The following is a 22941-nucleotide window of genomic DNA, read 5'->3' on the forward strand; positions in this document are numbered from 1 at the left end:
AGGAAATAAACAATGTCCAAATGTCCCTTAGAGCCTCTAAGAACCAAGTATAGATTCTGTTGGGTCCTAAAGCATGCCATGTACTCTTTAGAAAATAGACGTTTAATAGAGTATTCTTCCAAAAGAGTCGACACAGTGATAGGCTTGAACCCTGCTTCTGGAAGTTTTACTTATTATTGGTCAAAATGTATATTTTGATGTCAGAAGAATGTCAGAAGGAAAATAAAGGAAAATGAGAATTAAAATAGCCATTATCCAAATATCCAAAGCCAGTTCCAGGCAAACTCTGAAGCAAGTCACTCTTCCTTCATTCATCATATCTTTACTAAGGGACTATGCTCTGCTTCTTTTCCTCTTTGTTTTTAATTGCTATTTCTTTCTAAAATTATTTCCCTTTCTGCCTCAACCTCAATACACATACACAGACAAACACACACACACACACACACACACACACACACACACACCTCTAGTCACTGTCTATTCCTGCTTAATCTAGTAAAAGAGCTTCAGTCTAGAAATTTAAATCTCTTCTGTTTCATCTGTAACAGCTTAACTCATGTGGATCAATAGATATAAATGTAAAGGTGCTTAGTAAGTTGCTACATGCATAGAAAATAAGATAACATGTCTATTGGTAATAAAGTATTATTTGTGAACAGGTGCCCCCTTTTAGAGCACTTCTCTCCCTAGTCTCCCTTCCTCAAGTCCAGGAGCCCTACGACTTACTGGTTCGGGTGCGGAGGGTTTTGATGATGGAACAAAGAACCTGATAACCCCAAATTCCAAGAAGTTACAGACTAAAAATAATTTAACATATTAAACTTTTCTCAGCTGTCGGAGACGATCCTTTTAACAGATTTCCTTGCCATAACTGAATCTTTGAAAGGGTCCAAAAATAGCACCCCTCTTCTCTCCCTGACTTCTGAACCAAGCCTGAAGTAAGATAAATAAGTCAACCAAAATACCAGCTTTGTTCATAAAGTCTGATTTGGAGGACGAGGCCTATCATGAGAATCAAAAAGGCTTCCTATGCCTGAAGTCTTTGAGCTCAGAACCTCATCTGAGAGAAAGCTAAGCTGTGCAGTGAGCCAACTCATGCACTAAAGCCACTGCCCAGGGAAGGAAGGGCAGAGTCACCAATCCCCATTTTCAGGACTTTTAATAGGTTAGTTCCCACCAATCCAAAATCACGTCTCTCATACCCTTGGCATCTTTATTTTCAGTAATGATTAACTAAATTTAGTGTTTCCTTCAATTAAGAATATAAGCAATAAACCATGTAGTATAAGAAGTATCTTACTTAGTCAGCCAATCAATATCACAAGTATTTTTATGACACTTTACAGTTGCAAATATCATGAAGTATTATATGAACTCATCACTACTTTCAAATTACAGTAGCTATTAGACCTACTGAAGATGTAAATATATTACAAATATTTAAACAATTTTAATAACTGTATTTTGATATAACTGGTTTTCTTTATGATCTTACTTATTTTATTTTATGTGTTGAAAAATATTTTTCTGAGCTTTACCAGACTAACATATGATTACATGGCTCGATAAAAGGTAAGAGTCCCTTTTCTTAAGGGAAGTCAGTATAAGCTTTTAAGTCAAATGACATGATCATATTATTCTTTCACAAGGAAAATTTGGGAAATCTTTCTAGAATGATCTAAGATTGGGAGAAATTAACGTGTCAAAGTCCTTTACAAACTGGCTTTTGTGCCCCTGCCCTGCATCTTGTCCTGCCTTTCTCCCACATCGTAACCTTCTGGACATCTGGTCTTCTCACTATATCCCATACCATTTCATGCTCTTTACTTCTCTAGGATTCTGAACACGTTGTTCCCTCTGCTCTGAATGGCTGCCAGCCTCTTTTCTACATCATGAGTACCTACACATTCTTCATACCCAGTTTACATCTTCCTCTCTGTGGAGCTGCCATCAGCCGTATTCCCAACACGTAGCACCTTGGACATAATCTAGCACAACACATACCACATGGCATCCCTAGCAATCACATCCATCCCCCAGACTAAGCCGTAACATCTGTTGTCCTAGCATCTGCAGGAATGCAGTCTGCCAGCCCTTCTTAATCTGTCTCCTCTTATACTGGTTTTGTTCCTTTCTCAATTAATCCTATCTTTCTTCAAGTCAAAAAAATCCTATCTTTCTTCACATCAGTTTCCACTGCGTGCGGAAGTGTCTCATGGCTCCCCTCTTCCCTTTGGCCACCATGCCCATGCAGGTCCTCCTGGGTCTTCCTCATCCTCACTCCAAAGCCTCTACAAGTTCGTAGTTGTCTCCCAGTTGATTCCAGGCCGCTGTCGGTAACTGTTCTATACAACTTGATGAGCCCGAGAGATTTTGTCTACACATGCCACACCACAATTCTGCTCTTCTTCAGCTGCACCATATTAGCAAGAGGATTGAAACAGAAGCCTTTTCATGGCTTACTGCCTTCAGACTTTACCTGTGAAATAAGGGGGCAGGTGCTCTCTGTCCTGACATCCTCCAAAACTTACTGAAAGTATCTCTCCTTTCTTATCCTCCACCCCATTCCTACGTGGTTCCATGTAGGAGTCCCGGTTCAGGCACTCATCAGCATCAAAGCCGCAGTCATGTTCCCTCTGAATTTTGGTTTCCCACCAGTCTCTTAGCTTTTAATACCGTAAGACAGGGAACTGCTCCTCCTGTGCATCCTTCTCCAGACTGCAGTTAGAATAGAAACTCAATGCTTAAGGACTCCTCCCCTCTCTCAGAATTCTGACTCTTCTGATAGGAATCCTGGTTTTCGGTATAATCTCTTTTTCTTAATCAATTCAGAAACTCAACTTTTACATTTTTCAGGGCCAAAGCAATGAATGCTGCTATAGGCAGAAGCTAAGGGGCAACAAGAAAATTGCAGGGAAAAAAAAAGCATTTGCAATTTTATCTTGACTCACTAGTCTGTGTGTTACATGAAGACTTGAAAATGGACAATGAAGACATTTGGACCTTGTATTCTACACTCAAATAATCAGTTTAGAAAACAAGGTCCAAATGTCTAGTCTAGGGAACTAAATCTAGTGTCACTGAAGGTCAGAGCTGGAAAGACCTGGAGAATTCATCTTCGTCTAATTCCCTCACTACAAAGATGAGGCAGTGAAGCTTTGGAATGGGAGAAATGGGGGAATTAAATGACTCACCCAAGGACATGGAAATCAACTCTCTCTTTTTACTTTTGGCTCCCATGTATTCAGTGTCTGCTCTATGCCACGGCTACTTCATAGTCATTGTCTCATTTACTCCCCAGCACCCCCTGAGAACAGATATGATTAGGCTCACTTTGCAAAAGAGTAACTAAGGATGACAGAAGTGAATTTACTTCCCAATGTCAGAGAGCTACTAAAAGAGGGCAGGTTTTCAATTCCACGATATTTAATGCCAGAGCCCAGGCTTCTAACCCGGGCCTACTGTGTGTCAGACACCTTGCTGAGGGCTGAGAATACAAGGAAAATAAGATGCAATACTGAGTTGCTGGATCTGCTAACACTACAAGTTACTGTTAGTCTGCTGCTGTAGCCTGCAGTGACGTTTCTATCAGATTAGGAATAAGGATTTCTCCTTTGAAATCTACTCAATAGCAGCAACTCACTCACAGGCAATGTCGCTTAGGGCAAACTTCAACTCTGCTATCTACTTATCAGTTGAGAATCCTGGGGTGGCCTCTGTTCTCTATCGGAAAAAGTACAAAGTGCCTATTCTGGTTAGCTCACAAGACTATTGTGAATTTCAAAGATCATAGACATGAAAGCCCTCAGCAAAAGGTCAAAAATTATTGTAAAAATCCATCTGAGTCACATTGCATATTCTCCCACAAAGGTTTTCAAACCTTTTTATAAATATTTATAATTGGTTTATGAAAATTTAAGAAAGTAAGGCACAATAGAAATCTACAGTGGGAGGGGAAGGAGAGGAAGAGAAAGAAACCACGGATGAATACAATAGCACCGGTCATGTTCTGGCCTTAAGTCGATCAGTGGTCCCATGAGTGCTTCGTTTATTCTTTTTTGTGTGTTAAATATTGAATGATAAGTGTTTGCATTTTTTGACAAAGAAAGTAAGGCATTACTGTGGGGCGGGAGGAAGCTGTAAAGCAAGAGGTTGGAAATATGTAGAATTTCTTCAGGGGAATGTTTTGTGTTTAGAGTTCTTTTACGGAAGGAACTCAAGGCTATACAAGATTTTATGAGTGCGGGGAATAAAAGTAACGTTTCTAACCTACTGATTTCTTTAAACTCAGATCCCAGGTTTTAGACTTAAAACAGTTTCGTGCCCACTTTCCCCCTTCAAATAGTAGGAGATCATTTTCTCTTCCAAGAAAGAACTCTCATCTACTCTAGAGAGATAACACATTTGTCATAACTATAAAGGTATTTGGAAGAACAACTGGGCTTTACACAGACCATCTGGAGAAGACAAATGTTTCATGTAAGCATGTGGGAAATTTCACTGACAACATATGTAGCTATATAAATTGTCTTCAGGATTGCCAAAAGGAGAAAATTCCATTACACACGTGGAAGGTATTTCGACAATCACCTCAAAATAAACACACATCAATCTCTTAATTTAACTAAAACATATGTAAGGTGTAGCTATGTTTCTTTTCAATGTAGTGACAACCTAATATACAGCCTCTGCAGAGAGATGCATTGGGTTCAACTCCACAGGGACAACCTTAAAATCACTGCGTTCATCTGCTCATGTTTAAAGGAATACATCTGCCTGCACCCTCCCTTGCTTTGCACACCTTCCACTCCTGTGAATGCAAGACATGATATTATGGAAGAGTACTAGACAGGAAGTCAAACGTCTAGTCCTATATCAGTCACTAATTTACAGAGTGACCTCAAACAAGTCTTGTCATCACTCTGATTTAGTTTTATCTCCTCTACAATTAAGAAATAATTCTTTCCCTATTTACATATTACATATTTATGAAGATACTATTAACACTTCATGTTAGGATAACATTTTACAATTCAATAAGTTTTCAGTTTGTTCCATTCAGTCACAACAACTTTATCCCATTTTATAGGTAAGAAAATTGATATTGTATTAGCGGGAAAGTAGTGCTACAGTAAATTAACCCCAAAAAGTCAGTGGCTCAACACAATAATAATTCCCAATAATAATACAGGACTTCCTGATCAGTAAGTAGCTTTACTGCATGGCTCCAACAGGTCCCAGGACCTTAGAGTCCTTTGCCTTTAGCTGGCACACAGGCAAAGAAAGAGTGAAGAAAACACAACCACTTCTTAGCAACCTCATCCTGGCAGTAACCCAAACGACTTCCATTCACATCTCATTAGTGAGAACTAGTTAATAGCTCCACCTGGATGCAAGGGGGCACTGGGAAATACAACTCTGGCTGGCCAGCCATTTCTCAGTAATAATGTTATTCTGTGGAAGAGGACATATGACTTTATGGTGAACAGTTAATCATCTCTGCCATGACAGCCTACACAACTAATACATAAGTGTATTAGCTATCTAGTTCTGTATAATACACTACCACAAACTCTTAAAACAACACACATTTGTTTTCTCACAGTTACTCTGGGTCAAGGCTCTGGGTGTGAGTTAGTCGGTCTCTGCTTCAGAGTCTCACAAGGCCATGGTCTAAGTGTCAGCTGGGCCGAAGTTTCATCTGAAGTTTCAACTAGAGAAGAACCCACTTTCCCACTCACATGAGTCTTGGCAGCATTTGATCCCTTGCAGCTGGAGGATTCATGACAGTTTCCTTCTTCAAAGCCAGCAATAAAGATGGAAAGATTCTAGAGGCAGTGAGCTAGCAAGACAGAGTGGCATGCAATGGAATGTAATCTTGGGAGTGATATCTCATCACTTTTGCTATATCCCACTGGTCAGAAGTAAATCACAGGTCTACATACACTCAAGAAGAGATTACATGAATTCCAGGAGAGGAATTGGGGGGCCACATTAAGGTTTGTCCATCGCAATGAGAAACTCAAACCTAGATTTTCTGACTATAAATCCAGTGTTCCTTTTACTTAATCATTTGTTTTTCTATGGACTCCATAGTTCTTATCTATATTATAGTGATAATATTTACATATAACATACCAGTTGTTATGAGGGACAAATGAAATAGTGCACTCTATGAGCTGTAAAGTACAATGTGAATTTAATGGGCTATTGTTATTATTATTTTATCTCCTTACTTGTAATGTTTCTTTACTCTTTTTGCCCATCTAAATCCTACTCTTCTGTCAAGGACCATCTCAATGCTACCTCCTCCAAGAAGCATACATATATATCAGTTGGGATTAGTTTCAGTTTCAAGTAATAGGAAAACAAAGTGATAGCTCAAGTAACAATGATCGTAGAGCTGATAAGATAGAGCCACAATGTCACTGGGACCCAGACTACTTCTAGATCTCTGGTCTGCCTTGCCTAGAGTGTGATCCTTGTCCTCAAGGTCTAAGATGGCTACTGGAGCTCCAGCCATCATGTCCCCAAACCAAGCAGCTAGAAGGAACAAATATTTTCATAGCTGCTTCCCAGAAGTCTCATGCAACACTTGGACTCATGTCCTTTTGACAAGACCCTAGTCCAACAGCTATACCTGGTTGCAACAGGAACTGGGAGATATACATTTCAGCCAGGTATGAGAATATCTTAAAAGTGGGGTTCTGTAACTAAGAAGAAGGAAGAGAATGAATTTGGGGATAATAAATAGTCTCCGCTATGGGATGTTTTGGAAACATTAGGTATACACACCTACATAGACAAAGGGGGTAAATAGGAATTTTAGTAGTTTGTAACCAAGGTGTGGAGAGCCTAGAACTCCAGGTTAAGGAGTTGAACTTCATTTGATATCTAATAAGAAAATGTAACATGATGAAAGGGATGTTTTAAGAAGCTCGATCTAATGATGGCTTCAGACTTGGAGAATTTTAGTTCTGAAACTTGTAATCTAGCAAAAGATTTAAAAGATACAAATACTGTTTGAATAGTGATGACGGAGATGAAGAAAATAAGTGATGTTTACTGGAAGTCTCCAGTTGCATGTAAAAAGCCAAACACTAGGGGATAAGCAGAAAACCACAGTCTTCCTCATGCCTATTTGAAATCAGGATTCTTGAAATGGCAACCACCATTACTGGTCAGCTACAAATCTGCCAACATGGCAGGGACCACATGCAGCCCCTCCATGAGGAGCACCAGCAGCCAGCCTCAGAGGCCGGGACTTGAAAGCCTGACTCAACAGTCAGGGCCCCCGCCACCTCAAGAGGCTGGGAACATCTAGCCCAAGAAAAAAGAGAGATCTGCAGGAGATCTTAGCTCCTGTCCTGAGGCCACACCTACAGACAACCTGAGGTTGCCCGAGGTGGACAGCCAGACAGGAGAGACCCAACATGGAAAAATAACATTTGTTCCTGCTTAATCAAGAGGTTGTCAGAAAAGATTCTGTTTCAGCAATCATTGAATGGATAAATTAATTAATTAATTAATTAATTAATTAACAAATGTTCCTAAAGTTCTTATTCAGAAAGTTGGGCTGTAGAACAGGTGATTAATCTACAAAACATTTTGAACTGTTCCCCGAAGACCCACTTTCTTAATTTCATCTAAAAATATGACATGATGATAGCAGAACTTATTAAGAGTAGAATTTATTAAGACAGAAAGAAGCTTAAACCCCATGGCCAGGGTTTAATAAAAGGACAATTTCCTATTATTAAAAAAAAAAAAAATCTGCTAATATGACATTATTACTTTCTTCGTAGAAGATGAAGTTGAACTTTTGGCCTCAGACTTTAGCTTATGTCTATGAATTTTTTTTTCTAATAATGTAAGCAATTATTTGATGAGACCACTTTAGAAAGAAATGAGATCAGCACTAGGAAATAAATGTTTCTTGCTGCGAAGCAAATCTCATAAGAATTCACATATCCATTTAGAAATGCTTTCAAAAAATGAACACTTAAAAAAATTCTGATTTGGTCATCACTTCAGGGATTACTATGCCTTTGTTAGCTGAACGACTTGTGCTGCCAATACACATGATCCTGATCCAAAGCTACTTCAACAACGTGTTAAAAATAGCAAACCAGAAATGAACTGAGCACCGGCAACCAGAGCCAGAAGAGTGCTCAAGGAGTTGCACTATAAATAGAAGAAGATTGAGAGAAAACAAGGTCAAAGAAACAACCAAAATGCTTTTCTTTAATACAGACTTAGATTCCCAGTGTACAGCGAGTAAATGGGTTACTTCTCACATTATTTTATTTAAAGTAGCTGTGGTTTACACATTCTGAAATTCTGAGAGTTGTTTTTCTGAAAAGTACCATTCTCTCCTAACAATAAGAGTTTATTTACGGAAGAAACCACACTGCTACTTGCCTTATCCTGCTCCCCCAAAAGTGGGAATATGGCATTGTGGAACCCCTAATTCTAAATATTCATAAACCCCTTTGAGAGACTGTTAAAGCCTCCCTTTTATGTTCACCCTACAGAGTGGTGTGTTATCTGCCAAAATTTACCACTCTGCAGCTTTAGACAAATTTGTGTGTTTGGTGTTGGGGACTTCCCTCAAACCATGCCAGGTAGAATCAGCTATAGATCAACAATAAGAGATATTCAGAGGCTCAAATGCTTTTTTCTCCACCTCATTCCAAAATGAGGCATGGCGACTTCTGAAGTCTCCCTCCAGTTGCCACAAGTTTGCATCGACTCTGCTCTGCCTCAGACTGCCTGGCTGTCTGCCCTGTCACCAACCACAGATTTGGTGCACTGCAGCTGCTGAAAGAATCTACGTCTCCACAGTCTCCGTTGCCTGGGACAACACCCTGCACTGGTTTCTCTACCTCAGAGAGGAGCTCGTACCAGGCAGGAAGCTTCTAGAAGCTCCTGGGCATGAAGGATCAGGCCTAGAGGGGTGAGGGGCATCACACAAGGAAGTGGCCCAATCTGAGCAGGGTAAGAAAGGCATTCATGGAAGGGGATGGTCCAGCATGAGCTAATAGAGACTGAGTGAGAAGAGGAAGCATCCATGTGAGGGAGGGGTGACAAAGGCAATGAGAGATTGGTTACAAATAAATATCAGAGATAAGCAGATTCCTCACTGCCTGAAAAAAGTATAGAAATGGAGAAAACTAAAATGAACTCTGTGGTACTGGATTGAGAATGGAGGTGTTGGAGAGAACTCATGGTTTTTAAGATAGGTAAACTTAGGTAGATGCCGATGATTGAGGATAGATAGATACACAGATAAGATGCAGAGATACATAGATAGATGAGAGTTGGGCAGGCAAAAATCAATATAGATGTAAATGTGGGAGGGATGTACGTGTGGGTGGGTGGCCAGGTACATACATATATTCCTAATCTCTGTCCATTGGGAAGGTCTTGGAGCAGTAACACTGAAGGAATAATACACAAACCTAGCATTCAGATCTTGGCTTCAAAAATACTATCCTCCACTGAAAGAAACCAGGGGCTCTCTGAAGAAATAATTAATTTTAGGGCTGGGACAGGGAAAGTAAAAAGATAAATCTAGAAAACCCTATGCCTGTAAGCAAGGACCTAAAACGATGGGAATATCTTAAAAGGACATAGAAGCCAGCCAGAAGGGGTTCCCACAGACCAAATCTGAGAGAAATTTATCATCAAAATAAATAGTAATGGTAGTGGATTTTCATTCATTAAATGAAGCAGGAAACATGCATCTACAATATTATAGATGATAGATAGATAGATAGATAGATAGATAGATAGATAGATAGATAGATAGATAGATAGATAGATGATAGAAAGTTTGATGAGCAATGGTATACTTACATAGTTTCAAAGCATCTCTCGCCAAATGATTCATTAATTAACAAAGGAGAAAATAGTAAGTTTACAGTAGAAAAGCCTGGTAGACACCATTTATCATGAGCTGAATTGTGTTCCTTCAAAATTTGTATGTTGAAGTCCTGACCCCCAATACCTCAGAATGTGACTGTGTTTGGAGGTGGAGCCTTTAAGAGGTGATTAATACGACCGGTGTTCTCCTAAGAAGAGGAGATTAGAACACAGAAAACAAGAGTGACGATAATGTGAGGTCACAGAGGGAAGATGGCCATCTGTAAGCCAAGAAACCAACACTGCCGAACATTTATCTTAGACTTCTAGGCCTCAGTGCTGTGAGAGAATAAATTTCTGTGGTTTAAGTGACCCAATCTGTAGTATTTTGTTGTCACAACCATAATACAGCAATTAATACACCATCTTAAATACCTAAAGTGAAGATCCTCAGTAATGGGACAAGTCAAAAGAAGTGCCGCCTGACAGGGTGCAATGAAAAGAGCACAACATGTCACTTCCTATTCCTGCCAAAAATGCTTAACCTGGATCTAATCATGAAAAAACATCATACCCTTCCAAATCAAAGGGCATGCTAAAAAATAACTGACCTGTAATTTTCAAAATTGTCAAGGTCATGAAAGTCAAAAAAGGATTAAGGAATGATAACAAATGTACTCATTCATTTGGCAAATACTTATCAAGCTTACGGTGTAATGGGGAACGCATAAAACAAACAAATATACAACGTTTGGAAATAAATGTTAATTGGAAAATAATCAGGGTAAGTAAATAGGGAGTGACAGGGCTGCTATATTAGGTAAGATGGCAGGGAAATCTTCAAAGGAGGGGATACTTAAGCAGACAAATCTTCAAGGGAGGGGAAGGAAGCCTCACAAATATCTAAAAGAAGATCATTCTAAACTTAAGTAACAAGTGTCAAGATCCTGAGGCAAGAACATTCTTGTTGGTTTCAAAAAGGACAGAAAGGCCAGAGTAGTGGTGGTTGAGTGAGAGGAAGAATAATAGAAATCAAGCTAAGGGGGTGACCAGTGGCCAGGTCATAGCAATGCCTTGGAGGTCAAGATAAGGGTTTTGGATTTTATTCCTAGTAAGTACGATGGGAAGCCACTGGAGATTTATTATTATTATTATTATTACTATTATTAAATTTATTAGGGATAACATTAGTTAATAAAATTAGATAGGTTTCAAGTGCACAATTCTATAATACATTATCTATATATTGCCTTGTGTGCTCACCACCCAAAGTCAAGTCTCCTTATGTTTAACTCCCTTTACCCTCTTCAACCTATCCCAGCCCCCTTCTTCAATATTTTGGAAGAGCTTGAGAAGGATAGGTATTGAATCTTCTTTGACTGTTTGGTAGAATTTGCTAATGAAGTCATCTATCCTGGACTTTGACTTTGGAAGAGTTTTTAATGATTATTTTAATTTCCTTACTGTTGATGGGTCTATTTAGGTTTTGTAGTTCTTTGTGATTCAGTCTAGGAAGGTTATATACTTCTAAGAATTTGTCCGTTTCTTCTAGGTTATTGAATTTAGTGGCATATAGTCTTCCATGGTATTCTTGTATGATCCTTTGTATTTCTGTGATGTCTGGAGTAACTTCTCCTCTTTCATTTCTGATTTTGTTTGAGTCTTTTCTCTTTTTTCCTTAGTGAGTCTAGCCAGAGGTTTGTCAGTTTTATTATTCTTTTCAAAGAACCAACTCTCTGTTGCATTAATTTTTTCTATTGTCTTTTTTTCTCTCTAATTTAATTCAGTTCTAATTTTTATTATTTCCTTCCTTCTGCTGGTTTGGGGCTTCATCTGTTCTTTTTTTCCCAGTTTTTAAGATGTAATGTTAGGTTCTTTATTTGGGATTTTCCTTGTTTCTTGAGATAGGCCTGTAATAATACACATTTCCCTCTTTTTATTGCTTTTTCTGCATCCCAAAATTCCTGATATGTCTTATTATCGTTTTCATTTGTCTCTATGTATCTTTTGACCTCTCCTTTTATTTCTTCATTGACCCAGTCATTCTTTAGTAGTGCACTGTTTAATTTCCACATATTTGTGGTTTTTCCACTTTCTTTTTGCAGTTGATCTCCAATTTCAAAGTATTGTGGTCAGAGAATATGCTTGGTATGATTCCAATCTTCTTAAATTTGTTGAGGCTTGTTTTGTGTCTCAACATATGATCTATCCTTGAAAATGTTCTATGTTCTATATGCACTAAAGAATGTATAATCTGGTATTCTGGGATGAAAGTCTCTGTAAATATAGATTACGTCCGTTTGGTTTAATGTACTGATACAGGACATCACTTGTAAAATTCTTAATCCTTTAGCTGGAAATGAAATGGGACATCGCTTGCAGAGTTCTTAATCTTTTTAGTAAACCTAGTTAAGTTTTCTTCTCTCCTTTCTTTAGGAAAAAGGCCCTCTCCTTCAAATCCGGAAGCTGGTGACTCATCCTCTGGCTATTGATAAGGGTCATCAGCCCATTGTTAGCAGAAATGGTGCTAGGCCAGACAGGGCCCTTAGAGTCTGAGAGGGGATGGGGACTTTAGGCCAAAGGTCTTTTTTACTCTTTAAGAAATATATTAACCAAGCATGTTTCCCTTTACTCGCTTAATAGGCAAATCGATAATAAAAATTAATAGATATATAATTTGAATAACAAGTTCGTATCTTCTTTTCCTTGTCTAGGGACTGAAGTGGAAACCCAAGACCCTGTCCTAACTAAGGCAGAAAGGGAAAGAGCCCATGAAACCCCAATAGGCAAGGACTACGACCTTTCTCAGCAGGAAGCAGATACAGAAAAAGAGACCTCCTGTTCCTCAACATCCATACTAATAATAAGGGGGTTTATGGCTCTTAGAAAAGAGTTAGGCAAGAAAGTTAGGGGGTTTATGGGTCTGCCTGCAAAGATGTCATCCTATTCTAGAAGGGGTCCGCCCTGATCCGCCCACAATTAAGTAAGCCAGAAGGCATTTTTAAAACTCATACGAAGAGGCAAGTAAGCAGAAGATTAGGTACCAGTTTTAGCCAGTCACTCGCAGTGGAGCAATAAAGACTCCAACGACCTTCAACTCACCTGAGCCTCATTATACCATCATTATAATATGATACATATGCCCAGAAGTTCATTAATATCATTATAACAGACTGAATTCTGGGAACGAACATGCGCAGAAAGTAAATGATGAATCACTGAATCCTGTCAATCTTAGTTGTCAATCAAGGAAGCCCCTCTAAGAAAAGTAACCACTCACAGCAAGTAGGGATAAAACCCCCAAAGGCTTTGTTATCAGGCCTTTTGAGCCACACTTCTCTTGCTCAGACTTGCTTCCACTTCTGGAAGTGTACTTTCCCTTCTAAAAACACTTCTTCTTTCTGCTATATTTCAGTGTCTTGCTCAATTCTTTGTTCAAGACATCAAGAATCTAGACAACACGCCAGGAGAGGATCCCCACTCCCCAGTAACAGTGTCATTTAAGGCCAATATTTCACTATTGATTTTCTGTTTTGATCATTTATCCATAGCTGTCAATGGGGTATTTAGATCTCCTCTTATAATTGTTTTTGTCAGTTTCTCCCTTTAGTTCTGTTAGCAGTTGCTTTATACATTTTGGTTCTCCCTGATGGGGTGCACATTTATTGATAAGCGTTATGTCTTCTTGATGTATCACCACTGGAGAGTTTTGAAGGTAAAAGTGACATGATTCTATTATGATTTTAAAAAGTCACATGAGCTGCTATGTACCAAATAGACCATTTTGGAAACAAGAATGGAGACAAGAAGTCAGTTGGAAGATTCTTACTGCAGCCAACGTGAGAGATGATTATGGCTTGGGCTCAGGTAGTAATGGCGGAGAAAGAGTAAATGGCTCCAAAAATAAGAACAGGGAACACTGGTAACATTTTAGAAGCAAACAGTTCTGCAATAAAAAATTAAAAATTAAAAAAAAAACCTGAACAGGAGATGGTTATTTTTTCTTTGGGCTAGGGGAGAGGGGACTAGGTGCAGGTACGAAAAATCCATTCACTTGCATTTTCCTTAATTTCACCAGAGAGCAGTTACTCATCCTCTACAGCTTGCTGAAATGTCCTCTCTTCCACACACCCTTCTATCCCCCAGCATTGATCACTTATCCAGACTTCCACAGCACTTTGCTCCTGAGCAAAAAAAAAAAAAAAAAAAAGCCTTTCCACTTCCTCATGTGGTTAGTGGTGTTTGTCTCCACTTCCGGATTCTAAGCTCCTGCACTGCAAATTCCTGTCTTGAAAGCCTGAATCATCACACGTATTTCATAAAGTATGTGTTGAGTGGGGAGACAATATCACTATTTGATAGAAGCATTTTTCCAAAGAGAAGTATTAAACCATGGATTTATTGGGTGAGGCTATGGTATCTCATTCAACACTCCATTGGTTAATCAAATTACTATAGAATCTACTGGATAGGACAGGGCTTCAAAATCATCCCTCTGCTCCATCCTGAACAAAATTCTGGCTGTTCAAGAACAATTTCAGAACTTGTTTTACAAACAACCAGCAATGAAAATTCTTTCCAGTTAGGAAATCTGGAACTCTTGCACTTATGCCAGATTTAGCAACAACCAGACGTCAGGGCTGCCTGTATCAAAAGGTGCTTGCTATAATAAACAGGCCTAACCAAGGTCAAACCTTCAGTCGACTCAGCAATAAGCATTGTCAGGTTGTGCATTCCATAGAGATTAGGCTCCCTCCCTTTTTCCAATCACAGAGCTTGATTCCATTGACATTTTACTCTAGCTGTAGGAATATACTTTTCCATATACTCTTCCTAAAGAATGCTTAGGTATTTACTACCCCAGGCTTTCTGAAAAATATTAAAGGCCACTCCGAATACCTTGTGATGGTTCTGTCCAAATATGTTTCTTAATTTTCTTTTTTCTACCTGCTTCAGAGGCTTTCCATAAGCCTGGCCTGCTACTTTGTCTTTGTCATTGTTATGCCCCAGACCCAGAACAGTAATGGACACATAACAGGCACCAAATATATGTGTTTCGCTTTATAAAGCTAGAGAAACAGTAATTTAAAAACTTTCCCAACTTAACCTGTGATTTCCAATTGATTTTTTATAATTGACAAGGATGTTTCTGTCTTAATTAAGGGATACAATTTTCAAAGCTTCTCAAAAAATTAAATTCACTAATTTTTTAAAGAAATGTATCATATTTCACCTTGAGAGAAGACCGACTCTTCGTTCCTGCTCTTCCAGGCATCTCACTCCCTAATTATAGTTAATGCTCAAAGGGATTCAAAATACTTTAGTTCATCAAGATAAACTATACATATTCTATATCAAAGCTATTCTTGGCATGTTTTCCAGACATAGAACCAACAGGCCAACAAGTAGCCAGAATTGTTATATGCCTCCTACATCAGGGAGTATCCATCACAGGGATTTATGACCCTGTGAAGCACCATCAAAGACCTTAATGAGACCTTAGCCCAGGCTGCAACATGGGCAGTTGCACATTGGCCACTCACCCACAGTGAGGAGACTATCACCGAACTTATAGTTGTTTCCAGCTGTCCTCGTGCTGTTAAGTTATTGTATTCTCCACGGATGTTAAGCATTTCATAGCTTTTCCAGTGTCAGTTCATATCTTCCTACATATCACTTCTCTTATAAAGAAAACTTTCAGCAGAGTATTTAATTTGCAAATTAAGTTATGATTCTAAAGAAGAGTTTTTGCTTTCCTTTAAAAAAATGGCTCAGAGAAACTTTTTTTAGTTTAGAGTTGTTGCTTTCTAGAACTTTTATTTCTACCAACATGTATCCACCCTCTTTCTATACCATAAAAGAAAATAATTGTGACTGCTTCCATATACTAGGGAGAAGAGTATGACTAATTCAGGTCAAAGACTGAGGGAGGCTTATCTCAGAGAGATAAGCAGAACAGAGAGGTCAGCTGTGGGCTTTCACCTCGAAGGCATTGACTGAATCAGCTGTGGGCTTTCACCTTGAAGGCACTGACTGAAGCAAACTTGAGCAGCAGTTCCCAGGACCTCAGGAGCCTAAGAGACAATAGATAAATTTAAAGGCTGCACCAAGGCGGGAAGTCTAACTAGAGATCCTTTCCTTGAAGGTGGAATCTCAAAGGGTGACATCTTTTAAGAAGAAAGTAGAAATCACCCATCCCCCACTCCCAGATGCTAGCCAGGTAAATTGTCAGTGTCAAACCTTAATGCTAAGTGAAAGGGTAAAATAATTTTTACCCTTTAAATCCCAGAGGATTTAAAATCACTTGGCCATTCAAAGGAACGGAGGAACTTCTTATAAACATAACAACAGGGATGAATCTCAAAAACACTATGCAGAAAAATTCAAAACCACAAGATGGCTCTCATTTGGGTTTACTAACTAAAATGCTCACTATTTATATGACTCAAGCCAATATTTTTAAGTGGCCCCAGATTGCTAAGCCCTAGAGCAGAGGTCAGCAAACTATTTCAGGTGAAAGGTCAGAGTAAATATTTTAGACTTTGTGGGCCATCCAGTCACTGTTATAACTACTTAGCTTTACTGTTGTGGAGCAAAAGCAAACACAGACCATGCATGTGTAAACAAATGCATGTGGCTCAATTTTATTTACAAAAACAGGTAGAGGGTAGGATTTAGCCTAAGGGCTGTAGTTTGCTGATTCCTGCTCTAAAGGCCTAAATGAAGATAAAATTCTTTGGATGACAGATCATCATGAAAATTTGCTAAACACACAAAGAAATAAGACTCCATCAATGAGAAGCCACATTAAAAAAATGACAGCCTTTCAAAAGATTTAAGATTTTGAAATTGTTGGAAAAAATATAAAATTAATAAACATAAGATACTTCAAAACTTATTTAAGTAAGCACATTTTTAAAAATAACTCATGTAAAATGAGAACTATAAAAACTGAAATCAAAAACTCAACGAAAGGACATAACAGCACATTAGATAGAGCTAAAGAGAATTAGTGAAATGATAAAACTGAAAATTATCTAGAAAGCAAAGAAATGGAAAGATTTTAAAAAGAGATTAAGAGATGTGTAGGATAAAGTGAGAAAGTCTAGTATTTGTTTAATCAGGCTTCTAAAAAGACAGGAAAAAGAAGGAAAAATGGGACAAAGATATTATCTAAAGAAATATCTGAGAACTTTTAAGAACTGATAAAAAATACTAATCCAGATGAGAAGTGAACCAGTCACAAATAATATAAGTAACTAGAAATCCACACTAGATACATCATAGTAAATGGTACAATAATAAAAACAATTATCTTAAATATATTTGAAGAAATACTACCTTCAAAAAAGTAATAATTAGACTGGTAGCTGACTTTTCAGTACCAAATGTGGAATGATCTTTTATGTGCTTAGAAAAAAATAACTATTGATCTGAACACAGACTTCTACATCCTCCAAAAACCTTCAAAAATCAGAACAAAATAAATATACTTTCAGAGAAATAAAAATGGAATTTGCCACTAGCAGACTCTCAGTAAGGAAAGTGATCCCAGATGGAAAGATTGAGTGAAAAGAGGTGAGGAATAACAAAGAAAGTGGCAAAAGTGTGCATAAACATTGACTGTATGAAGTAATGATGATGATGATGATGATGATGATGATGATGATGACCACGACAATTTGTGGGATTATATTAGTAATTAAAATGCATAACAGCATACAAATTGACAGAGGGAATGATAGATTCACGTTAGAGGGTCCTCTCATTATTCAGAAGAGGGGAAGGACAGTGATCAATTTTAGACTCTGATAAGTATGCAAGTTGAAATTTATAAGGTGACCACAGAATAAAAATAAGACCACTAACCTCCAATTTAAGTGGAGAAAAATGGATAAAGTAAAAGTAATAAATCCAAAAGAGGACAAGGAGAGGTTTAAAAAATGGAAGAAAGAGAAAGCACAAAATAAAATAAAAATTAATCCAAATATGTTATTACACTAAATATAAATGTTGCTCTCATCCACTGTTGATGGGTTGTATAAAATAGTATATAACTTTTTTGGAAACAATGTGGCTGTTTCTACACTAACTCTGAACATGCTCACAACAGACCGTGGAGCAATCCTAATTCCTGCTAAATACACGAACAGGAGAAACTCTCGAGCATGTATGCCGAGAGCCTACACAAGCATGTTCACAACAAAGCTAAATATAACCCCACTGTCACTGACCGTAAAGGGAATAACCGGTTGTGATTTTTTCATATCTTCCAGGATATAGTTGTGTTCTATTTACTGGCCTGGGTAACAAGTTATGCAGATATCTGTTTTTATCATTGCCTTTAATGTATAACCATATACTTTCACATACACTTGTATTTTATAATTTCACAATAAACAAAAAGAAGTGAGAATGAGAGAAGTAAACTGTCAAAGGCATCAGAGCCAGTGAGTGCTAGAGCCACAGTTAGAAAATGTCTTCATGACTCTTTATCTCACCACCTTAACCATTATTCCAAAATCTAACATCAAATACTACTAGCATCAATCCACTGTTGAAAAACAAAAGCAGTTTTTGTCAAGATCCTTACTAGGACCACTAGTTTTTAGCACAATCCAAGATCCCAACCTCACCCACATCCCATCACAACCAACTCAGGCCTAGCAGGAAGCCATTTAGATCAGTAATACCACATTTCAGAAACATGACTGAGAGCGACTCTGGTCCAGAGGCCGTCCTCATGACCACAACACATCATGTGTAATCATGAGAAACCAACAGTCAGAAACAACATTCTGTTGTTGAAGATATCAATAGAGTGAGCGAAGTACAACATATGAACCGAGGAGACAATGGCAAATCACCAAGTCGAATATGCTTTGGCAAGTCTGCTTACGGAGGAAAACTTTCCTCACAACTGATCCAGGACTGTTTCCCTATGCTCTGGGTATATTTACTGTTTCATCCGTAGCTACTCATCCAATCTTAGGATGTACCAAGATATTTCAGAAACCCTGGGAACTCCTAAAACCAGATGTCTGTAAATATCACAAGACAAAAAGTTGGGATGAAGAAAAGGCTAACTCAAGAGGCTCAACGAATGAATCTGTGCAAGGGTTAGATAAAATCTTTATCTAATGAGACTTTTACAATTACAGAAGACTCAGGAATACTAAATTCTGGGCACAATATTTCAAATAGAAGAGTTCTGGGAAATAAACAAATGTGAATAATATTTGCTTTCTATAAACATTTTCAGTAACATGGCAATTCCTCAAACAAGTTGAAAACTAGTTGTGCAAGTCAAAGACCTACAAAAGTTCTGATTGAGACAGCATGAGATTTTCTAGTGACTACATGATAGCATTACCAGTTCACAGTGCTCTTATAAAGGTACATTTTATCAGTGTCCAAACAAAACAGCTGTTTGTTGTTCTATCAGCTTTTCTGAGAGTCAGCTAATTAAAAAAGTAGATTCATTCATTCAAGCTATATTGAACATGAAAAGTAAAAAGGACTCGTCTTTCTGAGATTTTCAGTCAAGACCACCCCCAGTGAGGTTTTTTGTTTTGTTTTGTTTGGGTAGGCGGGACAAAACTTAAAGCAAGAAGAAAGGGAAAGGATGGGGGGTGGGGGTGAGAGCAGCAGAGTAGCTGTCCAGGAAGGTAACTTGTTTACAAATTTTCCTTTTGTAAGGAAAATTGGGATTTTGTAAGGAAAAATGGGATCAAATCCATCTAGCTAGATAAGAATTTATACTGGTAGTGCTGTGCTGGGCCTACTTATAGTCAATTAAGAGACAGTTGCCCAAGTTCACCTGCAAAATAACTAAAGTCTGTGACTTGGCTCAAGATAGAGTCCATAGGGTCAGATAACTAGGTTAAAAAGAAGAAGAAAACAAACCAAAACTAGCACTTCATGTTCTCATTTCCCAGATGTTCTGGTCCAATAAAACCTGACTCTCATTGAAATGAAAAACAAACAATCCTTGTTTGTAATAAGAAAGAATTTAACTTACTCAAAACCAAAAGCAGATAGAGGTGAGGGGGAAATAATGAAAAACACAGTTAGAAATATAGAATTTATTTATATCCATTGTAAGACAGTTTCACATTCTATACATGGTTACCAGAAGAGATATAACACTCTCAGAGTTTAAGATGGTATTATATTGCTATCAAACATTGCTTATGCTGTGTGAGTCGGGAAACACTTATTTTCCCCTTTAAAAAATTTAAGGCTCAGTTTCCAAAAGGTAATTTTACCACTTATTTTCCTGTTTAAGAAATTGGGAAAGTTCTAAAATAAACTACAAAGCGGTGGAGGGTAAGGGGCAGTGCCACAGACTTCCCTCATTCATTCTCCCAGTAAAGACACTCAATGTGATTTTTTTGTTGTTGTACAAGGCTCCTCCTATATGAAAGGTGTTTGCTTACAGGAAATGGGAGAGGCACTGGGTACAGATCTTCAGCAAACAAACAAGGAAAACTAAAAACTTTATCACCAGTTGCTAGGTAAATGTATTTATTTGCAACTTGCCTACATATAAATAAGGGCTCTCACACACAGTATCTTGAACTCACTTTTCTTTGGTAATGCTCACCAAATGGTATTTCTCTCCTAATACACTAGTAAAAAACATTTCCTTTCAGCTTTCAGTTCAGATGGCCAGAAAGTTGTCCTTTCTCCTAAATACTGTCCTACATTTTTCTTTTCGATCTTTCAGGAGAACATAACCACGATGGGACCTCGAACTGAGGTGCAATCGCACTGTTTAAGTGATTGAAAGGAGTGGGAGGAAAAGGCATGAGAAAGCTAATCATGACAAAAAAAGTTTGGGATATTTTTTGAGAATTACCATATCGATGAGTTCCAAAAGTGTTTTAGAAGCACTTTTTCCCATACAAATATTTCATTCAATCAACAATGACATAATCATTTTATAAAAGGCAGTCGACTACCTTAGAATGTAGGAAGCTAATGCTATAACAACAAAAAGGGCACCAATGGTTTCTGTCTCTGGCATAAAGAGGTAGAGACCATCATCCCGTAGAAAAGATTAACAACAAAAAAACAAATAATAAAACAAAACAACATCCCCTCCACACACACACACACACACACACACACACACACACACACACACACACACACACACCCCATTTCTAAAAGCTAGTTTTGAGAAACCAAGTTTTATTGCCAGTCTGGCAATTAGTCTGATTCAGAGTTGAGAGATCCATTGCCCACAATCATCTTGCTGTAGTTCTTTTGCTGCTCTTCCCTAAAAGTGTCCTTCACCTTTGCTCTCTTCAGCCCGCCATCCCTGGGAATAGAAAGGCAAATAAATAAAAGATACTTCCAGCAATAATTTAAGAGGGTTACCTATTAATACATGTTGCATGGTGCAAGATACTTAAGCAGATGGTCAACAATGGGGCAAAGAACACTGGAATTTGGTAGCAAAATGATCCAGATTCCAGTCTCTGCTCTACTACTTACCAGTCTCTGCTCTACTACTTACTTTCAGGGGGGAAAAAATCGCTCTGAGACTTGGTTGAAATAAAGGATAATATCTTTATTCAGTTTCTTTTTAGAAGTTAGGCTTCTATGTTCAATATGTAGACTCTACATTAAAACTAGGATTGTTTACCTACCTTTTTCCCCAAGGAAAATAAACTATTGTAGGTTTCTCTTTTTCATCTAATTGACCTATGTCTTACTAGAAAACCATATGAACGATTTAAAATATACATACAAGAAATGGTGAGAGTATTGCATATGTGTGGATAAGTTCCTTGAAATAAATGGATTAATTATTATTCAGATCTAATTCTCTGTCTAACAAATTGTATTTTCACTCACAGCCCTGTATTTTAAGTATTTATAATCTGCTGTATTCCAAAATAGACTCAGAATAAAACAGCAAAATAATAAGTTGCATTCAACCAGTAGTTAGTGCCTCTGTAAGCAGCATTCCTTAATTCAGAGCTCATGAATCTTTGAACTTGCTCCAGGGTGGTGAAAACACAGATCTGCCTGGGTTATAAGGACTCTGCGTATGCCTCTCATTTGGAGAGCACAAAGACACAACAAACAGAAAGAGCAGGGAGGAGACTGGACACTCTCTCTCCTAATCAAATGTTTTCAATTTTAACTCCCAGGAGAGCATGGATTGAGAATTTGCTTACTTTATTCTGTGCCGGTTTAATTTTAACCCACTTAAGCATGAATGCTTATCAAGTACTCTCTGATGGTCATGAATAAATCATAGGTTAGCCAGTGAACTCAATGCCATGAAGACATTGATCTACAAACAGACACCTGTTTGAGCCCACTGCAATATTCTGGCCTCTAGAGTCAAACCTAAGACACAGTCCACCAGTAAGTCCTCAACTTAAAAACAGATGTTGAGCCACAAATCTTCCAGCAGGTCAGTTGTAGAAAATGTCCATGAAACAAGGTTATAAGTGTCATTAGGTCCCCAGAATTATCCACAGAAGCCTATTTTATCCAAATGAGCTGCCTCTAACTATTCGCAGCATTTAAGAAATAGTAAGAAGGAAGGGAGAGAGAGACAGAAGAAAGGCCATTCATTCCTCCTTTCCTGAGGTCCAGGCCAAAACTGGCAAAAAGTTGAAGTTAACAGCGTTTGCTCTTTAGCATCCTGAAGTTATTTTTATGCAATTCTCCTTCTCAAGCATCCAGCAAACCTCATACTACTTTAAACACCCCAACTGTGACCTGCCACCCCTGGAGACTAAAGTTACTTAGTTCCCCTTTGCAATGGCAGCAGATTTTAGTTCTTAAGGCAGGGAGCAGCCAGATTTTAAAAGCCAGTTTAAGATGACATAATTAAGTTCTCATCTAATATAGGAGGAAACTGATCCAGATATGTTAATTCAGACCCGATGGGTGAGTGACAAATACATCTAGAAAAGTAGTGAGTCTATTTTCTATTTAAAGAAGAGGCCAGGTTATTAAAAGTAACCTTTTATTATAAAATTGCATATAGCCTGATAAAAAGAAATTGAAAATTTCTGAGGATCAATTTCTAAAAGATTTCATTTAAGC

General features: G+C 38.0%; 1 protein-coding gene across 3 annotated transcripts in view; it reads right to left on the reverse strand.

The window, feature by feature from the left end:
• Positions 1-425: 425 nt before the first annotated feature.
• Positions 426-22941, reverse strand: part of GPAT3 (glycerol-3-phosphate acyltransferase 3) — an 81964-nt gene continuing 59448 nt past the window's right edge. For 2 of the 3 annotated variants that reach the window (XM_023528443.1, XM_011356333.2), the window contains exon 12: positions 19938-21193. In XM_023528443.1, coding sequence (XP_023384211.1) covers positions 21082-21193 — 112 coding nt within the window. In that variant the 3' untranslated portion in view covers positions 19938-21081. Of the gene's footprint in view, positions 468-19937; positions 21194-22941 lie in introns of those variants that run through there. The other variant, XR_002779403.1, reaches the window with a different exon arrangement.

The sequence above is a fragment of the Pteropus vampyrus genome, unplaced genomic scaffold (genome assembly GCF_000151845.1).
Source record: "Pteropus vampyrus isolate Shadow unplaced genomic scaffold, Pvam_2.0 Scaffold25, whole genome shotgun sequence".
Taxonomy (NCBI): Eukaryota; Metazoa; Chordata; class Mammalia; order Chiroptera; family Pteropodidae; genus Pteropus; species Pteropus vampyrus.